A 19045-nucleotide genomic window follows, 5' to 3' on the forward strand; every position below is an offset into this window, starting at 1 on the left:
TTATGTGAGGTTGCACAGAGAGAACCCATAGAAAATGCTTCAACACTAATCTGCCAAATGGTGATTGTTCTACAGACATGAACTAGCATCATCCAAATTTTGTTTTAATGGGTTCACTGCCATGCAAATATGGAGGATAGGATTTGTATGATCCATAGCATCTTATGTAGTACCTGGACCATAAGCTTCACGAGGAGATAAACAATGAATCAAGAGAAATAAACCAAGTGATACTTATTTTTGCTCAGGCCAAAGGATTTTTAAGCAAGAATATAGAGAAAGCTTGTCCCCTTTCTCCTTCACTTTTTATTACCATCCCCAACATGGAATCAGAAAGACACAACTAACCAGAATCTCTTTGTTCCCTGCCTTAGTTCATCAAAGGGCAGCTCTGCCTCTCATTTTGGAAGGAAACACTGTTTTTCTTCCAGAAGCCCTGTTTCTGAAAATGAAGCAGAAATGGGTTTATTACTGCCAATAACTGGTGATTTAGAATAAACTGCACTTTGGGGATATGCTCTGAAGTGCAAATGTAAGAGTATCTCTAATTAAGTGTGTTCATTTTTTTCTGGGGACAGGCAAAGGATGACCTTCATGTGGCTGTGGAGCTTAAGCAGAAGGGCCCAAATAGCTCTGTGGGAACTGCTTTAAACAGTAAAGCCTGGATCTGCATCCAACTCCCTGTTACTCTCTTGAAAGCACTTCACATAGAATATTTTAAAACTATCATAACAGCATCCTTTTTCTATCACCACTACCTTGTACTAATACCTTCCCATCCCTATCTACTCACAAGGAAGTGGCATAGAACTTTCTATGTCTAAGACTTCATCTATTTAGAAATAATCATTTTTTAAAAAGTAAAAATGAGGTGTTGGTTCCTTATCTCTGTATGTTTTATTAAGTGTTTTGTGCATACCTGGCCATTTCTAAGTACTTAATGAGGCATGTCATGACAGTAGATACCTATCAGCTTCACTGGCTTCTGATATGGAGACCTGAAGTAATTCACTAACTTTTACCAAGTCTCCATGTCCTCATTTGTAAGATGAGAATGAAAGTCTTTCTTATGATCAAAGAGTGATTTTAAGAATGGGATGGTCCACGTGTTTCACCCACTGCTTGGCAAAACATACTCATGGAGATTAAGTAACATTTACAGATATTATTGAACCTATCCTTACAAAAGTCCCCTGAGTGAGGTATATTGGCTCTTTTTAAGACTGGCAAACTGAGGTTCAGAGATCTGAAATAACTTGAATGAGTTCTGTTCTTGAATCAGTGCTCAGTTCTCTTTTTTTCTGTTGATACTCTTTCTCTTATAAAGGGACTGCAAGTCTCTAAAGGAATATATATATATATATATTCCTTTAGAATATATATATATATATAGATAGATAGATAGATAGATAGATAGATAGATATAGATAGATATAGATAGATAGATAGATAGGGTTATTGTTTTAGCTTGATTTCAAGCTGTGACTCAAATAAGAGTTGCATATGTATGGCTAAGTCACTTTAACTGTTTAGAAGGCAATGTTTTTCAGTTGAAAATTAAGGGATGGAAATGGGTGCTGTCCAAGGTACTTCCAATGTTTTGAAGATGTTTTGGACAGGGAGGGAGAATTTCTCTGACACCTTCTTTGTGTTGCTTTCTTTGCTTGGAACCGTAAATCACATTCACATTATACACTGAGGATCGAGCACAGCCAAGTTGTCACAGTGTAAGTACTCATGGTTCATCCTAAGGAGAAGCCCCCAAAATTATCAGATTCCTCAGTGCCTTGGAGTGGGACCTCCTGATAGAATGTACAGAAAACTCACAAGATAACTTTATACTCTTGATAAGAGAGGAACAGGTTCTGCTGGATCAGTTAGAGAGCAAGGGGATTTTTAGGGAAGGAAAGAGTACAGTCAGATAACTCATTCAACAACCAGTCCCTGCCTCTTAGGTGCCAGGCACTATTCTCCATTTGAGAATACTACAGTGAATCAAATTGAAAAAACAGACCAACAGACTCTCTGCCCTCAAAAGCAGCAGTCTGTATTCTAGCAAATCTAGTAGAAGTTGATATTTGATTAATAAATATATATGCCAGGTAATGACAGTACTTTGGAGGACATAATGCTGGTACAGAGCACAATGACACAGTATCAGGAGAAGGGGTGTGGTAATATGTAGTGTGGTGAGCAACGGCCTCTCTGTTGTGGGGATTTTGAAACCAATATTTGAATAAAGTCACTGATTCATGGGAAGATATGGGGATAAGTATCCCAATAGAGGAAACAGCAAGGGCAAAGGTCCAAGGTCATGAGTATGTATAAGGAATGGAGACTGGCAGGCCTGGAAGAACAGCACAGCACCAAGGGGACCCACAGTTGTGACATTCAGAAAGAGCAGCAAGACTCTCACTCTGTTTTTGTTTTTTTTTTTTTTTAATACTAGCTCCCTGCCTATACACCTTCTTTATCCCAGGGACATCAACTTTACAGGTGAACACATAGGATTCGACCATTGACATTTGTTTCTGGGACATGCTACATGACTCTACAGAGTTCCATGTGGTAAAAGACAGAAAAAAAAAACTCTTTTGGAGACCACAGGTGATACAGTTTCAGTAACAATATTCCTGTGAATGACCAGGAAGGAAGAACCATGAATTCAATTAAATACTAGTTTGGAAACACTTCATGTTCCACAGTTACTGGGGTTAATGGATTAATTAGAATGTCACAAAGCAGTCTGGAAGGATCATTTTGGGTATAACCTTCATCTTGTGCTAATAAGTACTTATACCATTGTTTGGATTTTTAACTTATTTAAAGCTGTGTAGAATAATGGCAAGAAATAACAGGCTTTGTGCTAAACAAATCAGAATTTGAATCTTGGTGTGACCATTCATCAGTAGTATGACCTTGAAAATGCTGCTGAAATGCTCTGAGGCTTAGTGTTTTCTCTGTAAGTCTTGTCTATAAATACTTCCAGAGTGGCTAGGAGGAAGCAATGTTTGTGCCTCATCAATGGTGACTATTCCTATTCAATACAAATCTATGGAGTATAAATTGTCCCCCAGGTAGGCATTGTGGGGTTGTCAGGTAGGCAAGAAAAACATGATTTCTGTCTTCCAAAACACCATTTAAAGGACAGAATGTATACCCAAGCAACTATAACACCGAGTTACCATAAAAATACAAAAAGAAGAGATTTCTTCCAATACTGGTTGTGGAATTTTCATGAGAGTTTTAGGAACTTGACAGGCAGAAATGTGGAAAGGTTTTCTCCAAATAGATTAGTTGAATAAAACCCTGGGGATGGAGATGCCCTGAATTAGTTTGGAATAAGGAGCAGAGATGTCAAGTAGAGAGTATGGACAGAAGTAGGACCAGTGAAGTGCAATTCCTGAGCACTGGGAGACCAGGATGCCTTGCGAAGGAGTTCTGACTTCATTTAGTAGGTTAACGGGGAGCCATAGAAGGTTTTTGATTATGAGAAAAATCTGAGGGTTGAATTGCAGAATGATTACTTTGGCAACCCTGAAAAGTTTGAGTAGGAGCATGGAAACATTTTTAATAAAACCAAGAGCTAGTACTGTTTGAGCAGGTTGCTCTTTTCCAAAAGTATCATTCATTAATTCTCTCAATAGTCTCTTGAACTTGATGCTATTGTCATATCCCTTTTTACAGAGGAGGATATTAAGTCCAGGGATATTCAGTAACTTATTGAAAGACACATCACTAATAAGAGGTCCTAGACATGAATCCCAGCAGTCTGGCTCTAGAGTTCATAGTCTGAACCATTCTGCTGCACCACCTCAAAAGCCAGCTGAGTGTGAAGGGTGTCTGTCTTTGCCTGATCTCTTTAGCTCTCTTTGGCCCTCAGTTTGCTCACCTATGAAGCTTTTTAAGAAGCTTTCTAGCTCTTGTTTTTACTTTTTCTTCAGTCCAAGGTTTTAGTGCTGTCTTGATCAATCTATTTGGGAAGTACAGGAGGAAGAAAAAGTAATGAAAGTTGTGCAAGAGAGAGACAGAAACGTCAACAAGCCTTTAGTTTTCGCCCCCTCAAAGTATTATGTCTCCAAAATTATTTAAATCGAATTTTTATAAAAATAATAAGAATTACATATTACAATATTTGTATATATTGGTGTTTTGAATACTAATGGACAAAGACATAAGGAGGTAGCTGGCAAACTCTAAAGTATTATGAACACATTAAGTCCCAAGTTTTCAATTCTATGAATATTTCAAGGACACTGACACAGGTGTGTTAAAATAGGTTGGAGATCAAAATCTAAAGTTTCTTCTTTTTTTTTTTAACATATTATTACATTAATATTATTAACATCCTATTATAGTGTAATCATATAATTATTTTATAATTATATATTATCTTCTATGTTTAAGTGTTTGTAGGTGTTTCACTTCTGGGACTTTGGTACGAAATTAAGAAAACATTAGTTCATCACACTCATGCTTTGAATCAGTGTCACTACTTAAACCAGAATCTTCGTTCCCAGTGACTGAGACTTGAACATTAGGGTAAGGCAATTCATTGAAAAGAAGAACAAGCCTCTCTCCTCTCCACACGCAGCTTGTTGGAGTGGAATACACACTTTGATTTTCCCGACTTATAAACAATGTTTCTGCGACAGCTCGACGGTGCGCGGCACTGCCTCCAGCGTTTTCGGGTGTCCTGTTTTTGCAAACCAAGGTGCTCGGTGCTGGGATGGGTCTGAGGCTGGAGTCGCCCTCTGTCAGTTTCCGCTGTTGCCTAGGCAACCAGCCCGCGGCGGGAGCAGCGGCGCGAGCGGCGTGCAGCGCGGAGTCCCGGGCAGCCCAGCCAGCTCGGCCCAGCATCGCGTTTCCTCGGGAAGTTCCTGTGACCTCCCGGGTCCTCGGGTGATCTGCGAGTTACTCCATGCGTGGCTGTCTTCTGTGTAAGAGTGATAACGAGGAAGCTGATAATTTTGACAGGCCTGACTTGATCGGCTGCCACTTCTGGCCTCAGCTCCAGCAAACGGGATGAATGCATTTTTTCTCTCACTCACGCCCTTTCTCTCCGGCTCCCCATCTCCCTCCTCTCCCTCCTCTCTCTCCTCCTTCCTCTCTCTCTCTCTCTCTCTCTCTCTCTCTCTCTCTCTCTCTCTCTCTCTCTCAACCTCTCTCTCTCTCTCCCTCTCCCTCTCTCTCCCTCTCCCTCTCTGTCTCTCTCTCTCTTCCTCTCTCACGCTCTCCTCCTCCCTCTCCGGCAGTAGCCTTCTTAATGTAGTTTAATGGCTTTACAAAGAAAGCCAGTCAGAGGAGCACTTCTCAGTGGCTTTGGTCGGACCATGACCTAGCTGACCATGAACTTGGAAGGGCTTGAAATGATAGCAGTTCTGATCGTCATTGTGCTTTTTGTTAAATTATTGGAACAGTTTGGGCTGATTGAAGCAGGTTTAGAAGGTAAGGGAGTGCTTTTTAGTGACTTCTAAAATCTCTGTTTTGTAGTAAAAAAAAAAATTATTTAAGTGAATGTTAAAAGGCACCTGAAAATGAGATCAGAGAAATGTGACTCTGGGGTGGAGAGGAAGAGAGGCAGGATTTTCAACATAGGGAAGACTAATAAAATAAACTTTTTTCAAGTTGCAGTAATGTTTAGTAATGTTTTCACAGCAAAAGAACATTAAAACTAGAGGAGCACTTTGGATCAAAATGTTAGAAACAATGATCAGGAAATTAATGGTTTATAATGGATATGTCTGCTTATATTGAGATCATATAGTTCGTATGAATGTTAGATTTTTATGTTTAACACCCCCTTTTATTATGTCAGCAGATTTTGACTATGTTGCAAAGTGCACTTATTTCTTGCTATGCAAATACATTCATCAAATGGAAATGATATGCTATTTACAGTTTCCTATGGTTTAAGATTGTAGCCTAACAATGTCAAGATTTTTATGATTGTCTCTAGAATTGTTTATAGTATTACCCATTTTACATTCTAACAGAGAGGCTTAGAGAAAGAGAATCTCCAACTCCTATGACAGATTTTGACATAGATGCCAAATAGCCAATTGTTTTTCAAGTGTTGCATTTTATGCTCATTAGAGGCTCATTCTCTTGTTCTTAACAGTCTTCTCTCTTTTTGAAAAATTAGTGTGTACTCGCTTGTATCTTTTCCTGAGCTGAATGTTTCGCTGAGTAAATTTAGACTTATTTTCTTACTACTCAGAATACATTTGAGAGTACGTTTGCATTCAGCCACTCCTTTCTGTAAAGTTGGCAGTGTAATTTTTGAAAGCATTGCCTGATGATGTTTGACGTAGTTATGTTTTATGTTTTGGGATTCTTCACGCTTCAAATTTTAAACTTGAACAAAGCACATTACCAGTGTATTTACATCTACAACTAATCCAGCCCTCTAGAGAATGGATGCCACAATGTGGCATAAACAAGATTGCTTTACAGATAGCAAACATCAAATTAAAGTAAGTGTGTCACTCTGATGTAGGTTACCAGAAACCTACATTTGTAACTCATTGAAAGGAGGGGGAAGGTGACAGTGGGTGGAAAGCAGGGTTTGTTGAAGTAATTTTAAAGGAAGTTTGCAAAATGCATTTATATTTGCAGCCTTCTCATAGGGAAACATTTGTTTTGTAGTTCTAAGAAGAGCATAAAATCTAAATTCTGGAAATGGTCACTGCTCTTTAAAATTGACTCTGTTTTGTCTATCCTCATGAAATCAGTAGCTTGGTTTGGGTTCTTTGTTTATTAGTGTGTGTTATTTTACCTGGTGAATGTGAGTGGGACGTCCCATTTTAATGCACTGGTTTTTATTTTCTTGGAGACTTCCAGTTACATGGAACAGTTTCAGCATTCCTTGCTCTGTTGAGGGACTTTTGTCTTATTTCACGTTGGATAGTGTGGTCATCCCTTGTCTTCTCATGTTGAGGGTATTTATTATGGATTTTGTGATGACACCTACTCTGGTATTGGTTATATTTTATTTTCCAGGAGTACAAATATTCCCTCTCTCAAAAAAGAACTTATAGTTCCTTCCAAGGGCTGCTAACCTTTATGAAATTCTTTATTGTTCCTTTTACTTAATACTTATATTAAAAGCTGTACTGGTTTGTGTGAACAGTTTCTTTCTTGTATTTTGTAATTTATAACATGAGAATTTTTCCAGGCCAACACTGAGTTAATAATATGGTGAGAATGTGCTCTCTCTTAAGCATCAGTATAAACCCATATGTGATTTCTGGAGTTTTTCAGGAAGTATTTGTACATGGTAAAATGTTGATAATCACATTAAGGAAGAATCACCCTTAATGTGTAAAAGTTGGTAGAAAAGAAAAAAAAAAGCAATAATGCCTCTCCATTTTGAAGTCTGTATATGATTTACCTTAAAGTGAATTTTAGAGTCAAACAACCTTCAAAACAAGATTTAAGTTGACTGCACTCTTTGCTTGCTGAAGATTAAATATGAATGAATAGATGAATGCATCTTATATAGTTTATGTGCATACTATAAAGTTTTAGCCTAATTTTAATTAATGAAAGGATAAATGATATTTAAGATCAAAATGTCATTTTCATAGATTTCTCAAACTTTATTAAGAAAAACAAATATGGATGATCATTTAATTTAGAATTATTTTCACATAAGATTTCCTTTCCCACTATTTTACATATCTGAGTTGGAGAGACATGATTTTTTTCATCTTTCTTATTTCTGTCTGCTCAAGTATCCTAGTAAAGAATTTGTGTATTACATAGACTTGGTTAAAGAATAATGAGGATGAATTTGAATGTTTTCCCAGAATGACTAAAACTTTTTATATCACCTTGCAATTGGTGTACAGTATGTAGGCATCACTCAGAATGTCATTTTTTGTGTGTTTTTTTGTATTATTATATAAGTAATATACATTATAATATATAAGTAATATACATTGTGTTATGTTCTGAAGGTCATACAAAATGCAATATTTTAAAAATGCAGCTATTATCTTACTTTTAATATGTGTAGAATAAATGTGCTTCAAAATAAATGGGTAATTCAAAAATCTGAAATATTTGTAATTGCTTATCTTTGAGTGCTGAGTTCCCATTCTTTGCAGAAGACTGAGAATTGGGTTCTTGAATCCCTGAGTCCTTCTTCTCCAGTCTGTGTATGATAGGCATAAATATATAATGCTTCACATGGACCCATGTAGTGTATTTATAAACCAAAAGATTTACACTTAACAGGTGACATCATTTCACTTGAGAAAACAAAATAATAGTTGATGTGGATTCTTAGGCCTCCTCTGCTACTCTCTTGCTTCCAACCTTGGATAAGTCACTTTACCTCTTTAGTTGTCTAAAATAAGAAAGACAACTATCTACTTGATAATCTCCATGGAACTTTCCATTGCATAAATTCCATGAGTCTACTGGGTAATTAAAGTTTGATAATTTATGTAACACATATCTTTTCTCATGAAAAGCTATCAATGGCCTACTTTGGAATAGGTATGCAGTGTGACTGTTAGACCAATCCTCCTCTTCAGTAGTGGATTAATTCATCATACCTCTGGGAAATAGTAACTGTATTTCACTAGAATAGAGAAACGTCCTTTCCCTTAGTTCTAAAATTTGACATTTGGGGCTTCTATTTTAGGGATCCTTGTGATTTAGTTTCTTCAAACTTATATATTTCACATAACAATTAAGCATATATTATCATCTAGTAATTTTATTTTGGGGTAATATAGTTAAACATCAATAAGTTTTCTTTTTAAGAAAAGTACTCTTAATATCACATTAGTGTGCATGCCCAATAATATTGTTAATTAGAGCAAAGTTTTAAGAACAGTGTACAATGTCAGTCAGTGGTCAGTATTTTGAATTCATGGCCTCTGACTACTTAGTTTGAGAAACTCCAGAGCTATTACAATTTGGAATCTGCCTAAACCCTCACAATAACAAATCACCTCTTTCTCAGCTATAAAAATAAAAGTGGTTTCTGTTAACACATTCCAGGGAGAAATTGAATCAAAATTTTAATGGCAAAGCTATTTCATTATCTCTATATGTGACACTGGGCTGTGGAAATATCTACTTTTCATCCAAATATGTATTAAATTTGTTGAAGTAGATATTGAGTGAAGAAAAACCATCCTTTTATCCACCTAAGTAAAAAACAAAATTTTTAAAGAATGTATTAATGAATGACTTGAACAAAATCACTTACAATGGTAATTGTCTTCTATAAAATCACAAAAAGAAATAACACTGATAATCTACATCCTTTTTAGCATAAACATAAGACCTTCTTCAGTATTCATTCAGCTGATTTTATTTAGTTGGTATTTGTAATACTGTAACACAAGCTTCTTTAAGAAATCTAAATAAGGTATTAGCCATGTTCAAAAAGTTGAATTTTTAGAACTCAACTTTTAGCTCACCTTTGCTACTGACAGAAGTGTGGATGTGCTTAATCTGTCAATAAGTTGGACCACCTGGATAGCAGCAGTGACTATGTATCTAGGCCTTGATGCTCACTGGGAATCAAGAATTAGAGATGACTGGGTTAATTCCATCTGAATTAACTTAGTTGAAATTCATAAAGCAGAGTATTTGTTTAATATTTCTCCCATCCTGTTTCCCTAGATATAATGAGATATCAGAGCTGATGTGTGTTTGGAGTATTAGAAAAGTCTCTCCAAACTGTAATGTTTAAGGCAAAACTAATGTATAGGGATTTTAGATAAGGTAAACATGAAAATCTCATGTAGTAATGGAATTAAGGGAATACTTTTACCATTTGACATTTTAAGGACCTTTTATATTAAATGTTTCTTATATTTCAAGAACATTAGTGCTTAATGTTCTTGAAATATAAGAACAACTGGAAGGAGAGGACGTAGTGTGTTTAGGGATCACCCCTGGAATACCTGGCATTGTTTTGCTTGGATTCGGGTCACAACTTCCCTTCTCATTAGTCATGTGATTTTAGACTGCTACCTGAAATTCGTATTTCTAATTTTTGTCCATAAAATGATATGCCTACAAATAGTATTAATATCTTACTTTGTTGAGGATTTCATATATACTATGCAAGTGTTAGGATATATCATAATATTGGATAGTATAGTAGAGACACATAAATAGAATAGGCTCTTAACACTATAGTATCACATATTTGGTCTTCACCATGGTCCTCTGAAGTAGGTCCTCCCACTTTGGGTATAAGAAAACTTAGACCGTTAGACTCTTTAACCTGATCCAAGATTACTCAGCTAGTGCATCATAAAACTAAAATTCAAACTCAGGACAAGAGCCTCCCTATAGTATTTTATAATTTTAATTTCCTAGACATTACAACATAACAACTGCCAATAATTTGGTGAAAGGGGGAAAGTATTGTATCAGTTCTCTTAATGGCCATCTGCAAGACTCTCTTTAACACAATCTGCTGGTGAAACACTTTCATTCATACTGTCTCAATCTGACATAGCATAAAGAATACTATAAAGTCTCTGTGTTAGAAATTACACAAAATCCTATTATGCACTGAGGCAAAAATGGAGAAGAAAGTAGGAATAAATATCAATTTTCAGACGGAGCTCAGAGATTATCTGATTGGTCTTTGGGTGGTAGGTGGGATGGCTGGAAGCAGAGGGACAGCAAAGGGCTGGGAGTTTGGGGGAAAAAAATAAATTCAACCCAAGTGTTACTGTGAAAAAGTGAGGCTTGAATCCGGAAGCAAGATTTATTTAAGAAATGGTAGGAGATGTATGGAGTAGATTGATTGGAGCATGGACAGATGAAATGAGATGATCGGAATTGTAGCTGGACTTTGAAGTGAGTGTATCCAGAATTGAGTTAGAGCATAACACAGCCTCATTTGGGTTTGAAGGCTTGATCTGATGGTTATCAACAGAAATACATATTCCAGCCTTTATCAGCAAGTACAAAGCAAGAAGGATTGCAGTTGGATAAGTTATTGAGAACCAAGTGGAAGGGAGGGATGCAAACATAACTGTAGTCAAGCCTTGTACAGCAGAAACAGGTGGAAACTGTATTGCAAAGGCCATTGCCTGAAATTACCACAGCAAGCATGCAAATTGCAGGTGTTGTTTATATTTTGCAGATGGATAAACTGGGGTTTAGGAGAATAATAACCTGCTCAAGGGAGTAAGTGAAGGAATGTAGATTAGTTTTGATATCTTTGTAGTGGCACTGATCCAAATGGCATTCATTATGACTACAGAAGGTAAATATTCCCAAATAGGATAAAGCGTACTTAGATAGATGAAAGTCATATGTAATATATCCTCTTTTTACAGAATATGCCTGTACATTTTAAACATTTTTTATTTGAACTTTTTGCTTCTAATTTTATATAGAAGCATTGATAAGTGTAGATATAATAATGGACCAAAATTTAGGAGGGGGGGAAAATAAGGGAAGATATGTCAGTAATTCAAGTAATAGAAGCTCTGACTTACCAAGGCTCCACAGAATGTAAGAGCCTTCAGAAACCCCCCATGCAAATGGATCATTTCATAGATGAAAAAACTGAGTCCAAGAGACATGAAAAAATGTACCAAATGACTTGTTTTTGCCACAACTATTTTGTGAAAAGAAAAATATAATGACTTATAAGATAAACTTCAAATATAACCTATGTCTCCAAGTTGTAGCTCTTCTGTCTTTCTGATAGTGGACCAATCACTGTAAAGTCCAAAGATTCTAGGGCTTGGGTGATAGTGAAATTGTTTTCTGGCACATCTTTGTCGTTATAAAGAACTTTTAGATTAAAGGACTTGGCCATACCTTGAAATGTTTTCCATCTCTGTGACTTGTCTCCCTAAGCTTTGTAGTAGAAAGTTGTCACCACCTGATGGCCTGTTCATTGGCCCAGTGGATGAATTTTTGCAAGGCCAAGTTTCAATTTCAAATACATGTACTTATATATCAACTGAGCAATTGTCCTGTTTGATCATCACACTGTTTCTTCAAAGCAGGAAGCTGAACTCTGATCCCCTCACCTCCCTCACTGCTTGCTCCAAAGCCATCTTCTCACAGAGGCCCACCTTGACCCCTGTCTTCCAAGTTCAGTCCCATTGTTCAGTCTGTTGGAGGCATGTCTTTGAACAGTACTTGAATAGGTTAAAAGACTCATTATCAAGACAAACCTTGCTGCTAACATTGTACCAATTGTGTATTTTTGTTTTTATAGGAAGGCCATAGGGTATAGCTGCTCAGAGCACAGATGCTGAAACCAAACTCATTAAATAGCAATTGAGTCCCAGGTCTCATATAAATTATTTTGGGGTGATTTAGTTAAGCATCAATAAGTTTTCTTTTTAAGAAAAGTACTCTTAATACCACGTTAGTGTGCAGCCAGGGTAGAGAATAATGGCCTTAGTAAGAGCTGTAACCTTCTGTATCTAGTTTTCTTATCTTTTAAACTGGAGTACCTTCCTCTCTGTTTTTTTCTGTGGCTTGATATGAGTCAGTATTCATGGGCGCTTAGTACTCTGCCTACAATTATAATAAATTATTTGTGTGTTTTGCATTATATTCAGGCACCATCATCTTTCCATCTAAAGAGGAGAGGACACTACTCAATGTTTGAAACCAAAAGCTGAATGCTCTGTTTGCTAAGCAGCTGAAAGCTGTGCTTGTTGGATGCAGTCATTCAGAACAAAGGGCTGCTGAGGTCATGCTTAGTTTTAGGCTTTCTGAAGAAGGGTTGCTAAGGAAAAAGTTCTCTTTTTTTAATTGGATTGGGTTCAAAACTGGTTCCATTGGTTCATTGGTTACTTGTTCCTATAATCAAAGGACAGTCAGCTGTTTCTTGTTTTAAAAAGTATAGTACAGGCACAATATCATGGTAAATAACACTTAAAGTTATTTATTGAGCAAGTCCAAGGTGCTGGCTACTGTTCTTGACAGTGAGGGTGCAGCTGCAAGCAAAATTCTTTCTTTCAAGCTCATCTGCTAAATTTTGAGATACAAACTATAAATAGTAAAAACCATACAGGAGACAGAACAGTCGTGGTAGAATTTACTTTATTCATTATTTATTGAATGTATATTTCTCTCCTATGTTCCAATCATTGTTCTAAGCATGGTAGTCAAGTCAAATTCTTGTCCTTTATATTCTATTGAGGAAGTAAGACAAAAAAAAAAAATAAATGAAAGCATTCTGCTGTCATGAATAACTGATTAGAACAAATAAATAAATTTATAAAAAAAGAAAGTGATTAGGAGAAATCAAATCGTTCTGTCCCCCAAAAGATGATAAATGGATGTATAGTAATATATAATCCAATATTTAATAAGGGTAAGCACAAAATATTACAAGGGGACAGAAATAGGACTCTATTAGAGAGTAGTCAGGAAAAGCCTTTCTAAAGGACTGAGATATCTACAAATACTTCAAAGAAATGAATGTGTGGGACAGCAGAATCTGGGACTTAAGGATTCTAGGCAAAAGAACTACTCAATACAAGAGCCTTTGGCTGGAAGTATGCTTGGACTATCCAGGGAACAGAGGTAGGCCCGTGTAGCTGGAGCAAGGTGAGCCAGCCAGGGTAGAGGAAGGAACAATGGAGGGTTAGCCAAAGACTTGTCACACTGGACCATTGCAAGGGCTTGGGTTACTGGGAAGCCATTGAAGAACTAAAATAGGAAGTCTACATAGTCCAAGACTCCATTCTCTTTAATACGCCCTGACATCAGTTTCCATCCACATCTGTCTGTTCTGATCTCTATGTAGTCGATTCCCAGGCATCTGCCAGCACATGGATTCATTACCTCTTTTCAGACTTCCTTTATCTGAAACAACTGCCAGTACTTCCCATAGTGATCTTTGGCTTGTGCCCAAGTTAAAATTTCATTCTTCTTCATTAACCAAGTTCTGCCCTTCGGCCTACCAAATGGAGTGTGCAGGTCTAGTCTTTATTTCTTCTTAACAGGCAGGTTCAACATCCTGGGATTAAAATCCCCACTGTTAAATGCACGTTCAGAAACAATGTAGATTGTCTTACTATGACTTTGCTGGAGAAGGGATTTGAAAAGGCAAATGATAGTCCTTGAGTATTCTGCTGTAGTGAGAGTATCTTGATAGTGTAGGTTAAATATAAAATTCACAAGTAAAGCCATGTTGTTTTTCCTTAAGTAGCCCCTCCTCCCTCACACACTAACTTTAAAAAATAAGTATTTATATTGGATATATTTCAAATTTAGGTGAGAATAATACATTTATATCTCAGGTTGTACTAACACATAATTTTTGGAACTAGCAAGCATCAACCCCCTCGTTTTAAAAGTCAATTGAGACCTAGGAAGGTTAATTGAGTTGTTAGAAATCACAACACAATTCAGTACCATAGGTACATAATAATTACATCATCTGTGATCGACTACTAATTATATTCTGGGTGAGGAGCCAAATTTACATATTTATAGTATCTAATTTTTGCAAAATCCTGTAAGAATAATCTTATTAACCATAATTACAGAAACTTTGTTCTGACTCTTTATTTACTTAAAAATATATTGTGAACATTTTCCCATTATATTGCTCTTTCTTCGTTTTATTAGCTTATACCCAGGAAATCGGGAGAGGGAATTTGCTGGTGTAAAGGCAGATTGAAAACACTTGGCAAAGCTGGAAAGCTCCCCACAATGTGATGCCCCCAACTAGGGGAGGTCAGGAAGTACACTTTAGTTCAGCTGAAAGCTAGGGCCCAGGTTTCATTGCTAAAGATCTGCAGGGTGAAGACAAAGAGTCAAATCCCAAATGCCTGGTGATCAGGCCTTTAGGCAAGTGTCAAATGAATACAGCAGGAGGCCTCAAGAAGGGAGATCCCAAAGCTGATGGTCAAGAAGACAGCATCATGTGGTAATGGTACCAGCTGACACCTCAATGAGCTTTTTGATGAGCATATACTGAGCACTATTATCCACACTTAATAATGTATTAGTTGTGTTGACAGTAATTTTTATGAACTAGGTATAATTGGAGATTTAGCAAAAGAGAAGGTATAGAAATATATGTGCATGAAGTTTCAGTCATTTGCTGACATCACACACTTAAAAAGTGTTCAAACTAGGATTCAATCTGGGTTGAACATCTGGTAAGCAAAGATTTTCAAGGATCATATACCTGCCTCCCTGGTAGGGCTAGGTCATGGTCAGAGACAGGATGACCTTGAAGTGAATTAAGACTTAGCTACAGAGCCTTTCTACTACATGGGCCCCTTCCTATTTACATTCTAAATATTAATGCCCATTCCAAATTTTGTATATGGAATTTTTGACTCTATTCTTGTAAACCTCATTGCTCCAAATTACATGTTGTTCAGATCCCCCCAAATAAAATGTGCTTCTGTTGAGCCAGGCAAGGTGGCATGCATGCCTGTAATCCCAGTGACTTAGGAGGCTTAGGCGGAGGATCATGAATTTGAAGCTAGCCTCAGCAAAAGCGAGTTGCTAAGCAACTCAGTGAGACCCTGTCTCTAAATAAAAATACAAAATAGGGATGGGGACGTGGCTCAGTGGTTGAATGCCCCCTGAGTTAAATCCGATACCCCCCTCCCTGCCAAAAATAAGATCTTGCCATTTATCGATTGATTTCAATTCATGCATGGAGACACAGAAAGCAAGATCTAGTCTTGTCTTCATATCCATTTCCATGGCCACCTAACTTTATGCCTGATGGAGAAGGATCATTCACACTTAATATGTATTTGTTATGTTGAGAATAAATTTTATGAACTAGTTATAATTGGAGATTTAGCAAAAAAGAAGGTATAGAAATATATATGTTCATGAATCAATTGACAGGATGATATCTTCAGGCCTTGTTGACTGCAGGGTTGAGTCTAGTCCTGTCCCCTACAGAATTGGCTTAGAAACCCAGTTGGGCTTAGACATGAGAAGAGGTCTCAGAGGCCACTGGTAGGATGACTGAGTGGAGAGAGCATGGACTATCTTATCAGTCAGAAGTGGATTTGAATTCTACCTCTCCTGCTTACAAGTTGCCCTTGAGCAACTTACTTGATCTCTCATTGAGCCTCAGTTTCATCCTATTTAAGTAGTTTATTGTTGTAAGATTAACAGAGATGAATGGACAGTGGTTGGCTCTATCTATGTGGTCTATAAATGTGTCATTAATTGTTAGATACAATGTAACAGGCACTGAGGAAATGAGGCAAGGGTGTATATCATCTACTATTTATCATTTGATTTTTTTAAAATTATTTTTTAGTTGTAGTTGGACACAATACCTTTATTTTATTTATTTTTATTTTTATGTGATGCTGAGGATCAAACCCAGGGCCTCGCATGTGCTAGGCTAGTGCTCTGCCACTGAACCACAACCCCAGCCCTTATCATTTGATTTTTGTAAGGTTTTCTAGACAGGGCTACAGATGTGAACTCTACAAATTGTGCTGGACGGATGCTCATCCATTCATTCATTGAACCTGTATTTACTAAGCTTCCACTGGGTACACTTCTAGGTGTTGCAGTATCTTTGGAACTAATTAGTACATTCATAATGGGAAGTTAAGAGATAACTGTGACTGATGGCTTTCTTCTCAGTTAATATGAAGCAGGTTGAGGGGAAAGCATTTGTGAGGTGGAAAGTAATGCATGTTTTGAGGAGAGAGAAAATATAATACAGTCTTAGCAGATCCTGGGGGGAGGGTGAATTTACCTAGAATATGTGGGAAGTTTGCTACACAATGCTGAATGCCTACTTGAGCTACGGTGGTCACAGTTTTAAAAGAAGACTCTCTTTGACTCGTATACAATACACATTTTCTTGGGTATACTATTGCAAACTTGTTCTTAACAGACATGTTCAAAGAGAAGGCCAGAAATGAGTGACAAATAGGACCAAGGGAAAAATATTGAGGAAATTAAAGGAAATCTTCCAAGTGCAGCCATGAAATATGCAAAGGTAGATACAGCCGCTCAGACTGTGGAGGTACAACTTTGGAAGGCCTGCAATCGCACTAGTTGGAAATTGTGTCTTCTGGTTACATGAGAAAACAAAAACTAGTGAGTAGAAATGATATTTCTCAATGGCAGGGTCACACTGGTACACTATAAATCAATATAGCCGGTAAAATCTCTCATCCAGCAAAATGTTTACAAATGCTAATTAATCTGTTTGTAGTGGAAGATTTGAGCTCTCAGATGTCTTTGATAGTGACAGATGAATTCCTGAAAGTGGTGTATTATGCCCTGGGCCTTCACAAATGGAGTGAAATGAAAATAGATGGAGAGGAATTTATGCTAAAACTCTGCGTTTCGAAACTGAAGCATTATTCATCTGGCTTTTTTTTTTTTAATAGTGATGCATTTACATTTCTCATTAAAGAAGTAAAAGTTGTATCTGCGATTTTTAACCACCAATCTCTTCATAACTTGTGGAAATTTCAGTATCCAGTAGCAAGATATTCTATATCCTTCTTTCAAACATGTGTGTTCAATGTTTATTAAAATCGATATGGTGTATAATTTCATATGTGCGTGTGCACATATGTACTTGTACAGATACATGTTTGTATGAAGATGTGCTAGACTCATGCATCCACATACTTATGCACTCCCTACACACCTACATGTGTACAAACTCTGAGAACATAGCCACAAGATCTGTCAGTTAGAATGGCCTGGGCTCACTGATGAACCCTGATTCTATCATGCTGGAGACCTGTGAAGAGTCCTTGGGGGGATGGGATTGTATCAGAACTGGATGGAGAATGAAACTTGACTGTGGGCTAAAATGGAACACATTGTGCTTTTGGGAGCAAAATATCCTGACTGTAACACCTGCAGTAGCTAGCTATATGATATCAGGCAAAGTATTTTGATCGTCAATTTCATCTACAAAATCCTGAATTGGATCTATATCATAGGCCATTGTCTTGGAAGAACACATGTTTAATAGATATGAAGTGCTTAAAATGTCTACTTTGGGCCCCTGGTAAGGGCACAACAAAGTGTCCTTCTTCAGCCTGGTTCTTGCTCACCGGGTCCTGCATTCCCCATAAAGGATGGAGCAGAACCCATGTGGTTGTCTGGCTGCCTCTTCCAGGTCCTAGCTTCCTGCCCTCTCCACTCTTGGTTCCTCACCTGCTCAGTGCCATCTCCCTTGGCCATACCTTGATTCTGAACCCATTCAGATCAGGCAAGAGCCTTCTCATATCTACATGTTGATAAATGATCCCATCTGACCAAGTTAGTCCCAGGAGACTGGCAACTACAACTATGTTAAAAAGATAATCAGAATATATGTCTTAAGGTAAAAGAACAAGTTTCAAAACAGTGTTCCAAACATTGATTTCATTTAAAAAATACTCATTTATGGTACAGGAGCTGAACATTTCTCATTTCTTATTTGAACATGTCCATTCTTTATGGGTTTAGGTAAATTGTAAAGGTTAATTTTAAAAGGATTGGAATATCAATATAAAATGCACATTTTTTCCCAAATAGGGGAAAAGAAAAACAAACAAACAGTGCCCTTTAGAACATAGTAATTTATCAATTTAAAATGAAAAAAAAAACCTTTTTTAGTCCAAAACATGTCTTTAAAATTGAAGAGTTCTGTTTGTTTTTAAACTTAAAAATAAGGGAATTCAGGGGAAACATCTTGGAACTAATGCTAGAATTTTGCACATTTGAAGTGACTGTTCTGCCTTCAAGTCAAGCTGTTTCTAGCCTAGTTGGTAAAGAGATGTCCACGTAAATATTCTATGTGAAGGGAGTTATCAAGGGCCCAGAGCAGCGATGTTTTGCTTATAAGCCTCCCTTACCTGAAAGAGAAGCTTATTTTGTGCACCCTCTAAGAGGAGCTATAGTTTTACAACTCTTAGAACAAACCATTTCACTTGTTGATGTGTTTTGCTTCATTTCCTCTGAAAGAGAAAATCGGACTGGGCGTGTGATATGTGAGAGAGGAGGCTGCAAGGGGGTGCAGAGCTGAAGTCGGCTACGTTTTAGAAATCCTCAGCCTCTCACTTCTGAGTTTCACTCATTT

General features: G+C 37.2%; 1 protein-coding gene across 1 annotated transcript in view; it reads left to right on the plus strand.

Moving 5' to 3' along the window:
- Positions 1-5348: 5348 nt before the first annotated feature.
- The window catches only part of Kcnip4 (potassium voltage-gated channel interacting protein 4), a 479245-nt gene continuing 465548 nt past the window's right edge, over positions 5349-19045 (plus strand). Inside the window, exon 1 of the mRNA XM_026403138.2 lies at positions 5349-5448. Coding sequence (XP_026258923.1) covers positions 5349-5448 — 100 coding nt within the window. The remainder of the gene's footprint in view (positions 5449-19045) is intronic.

This window comes from Urocitellus parryii, chromosome 10 (assembly GCF_045843805.1).
Source record: "Urocitellus parryii isolate mUroPar1 chromosome 10, mUroPar1.hap1, whole genome shotgun sequence".
Lineage (NCBI taxonomy): Eukaryota > Metazoa > Chordata > Mammalia > Rodentia > Sciuridae > Urocitellus > Urocitellus parryii.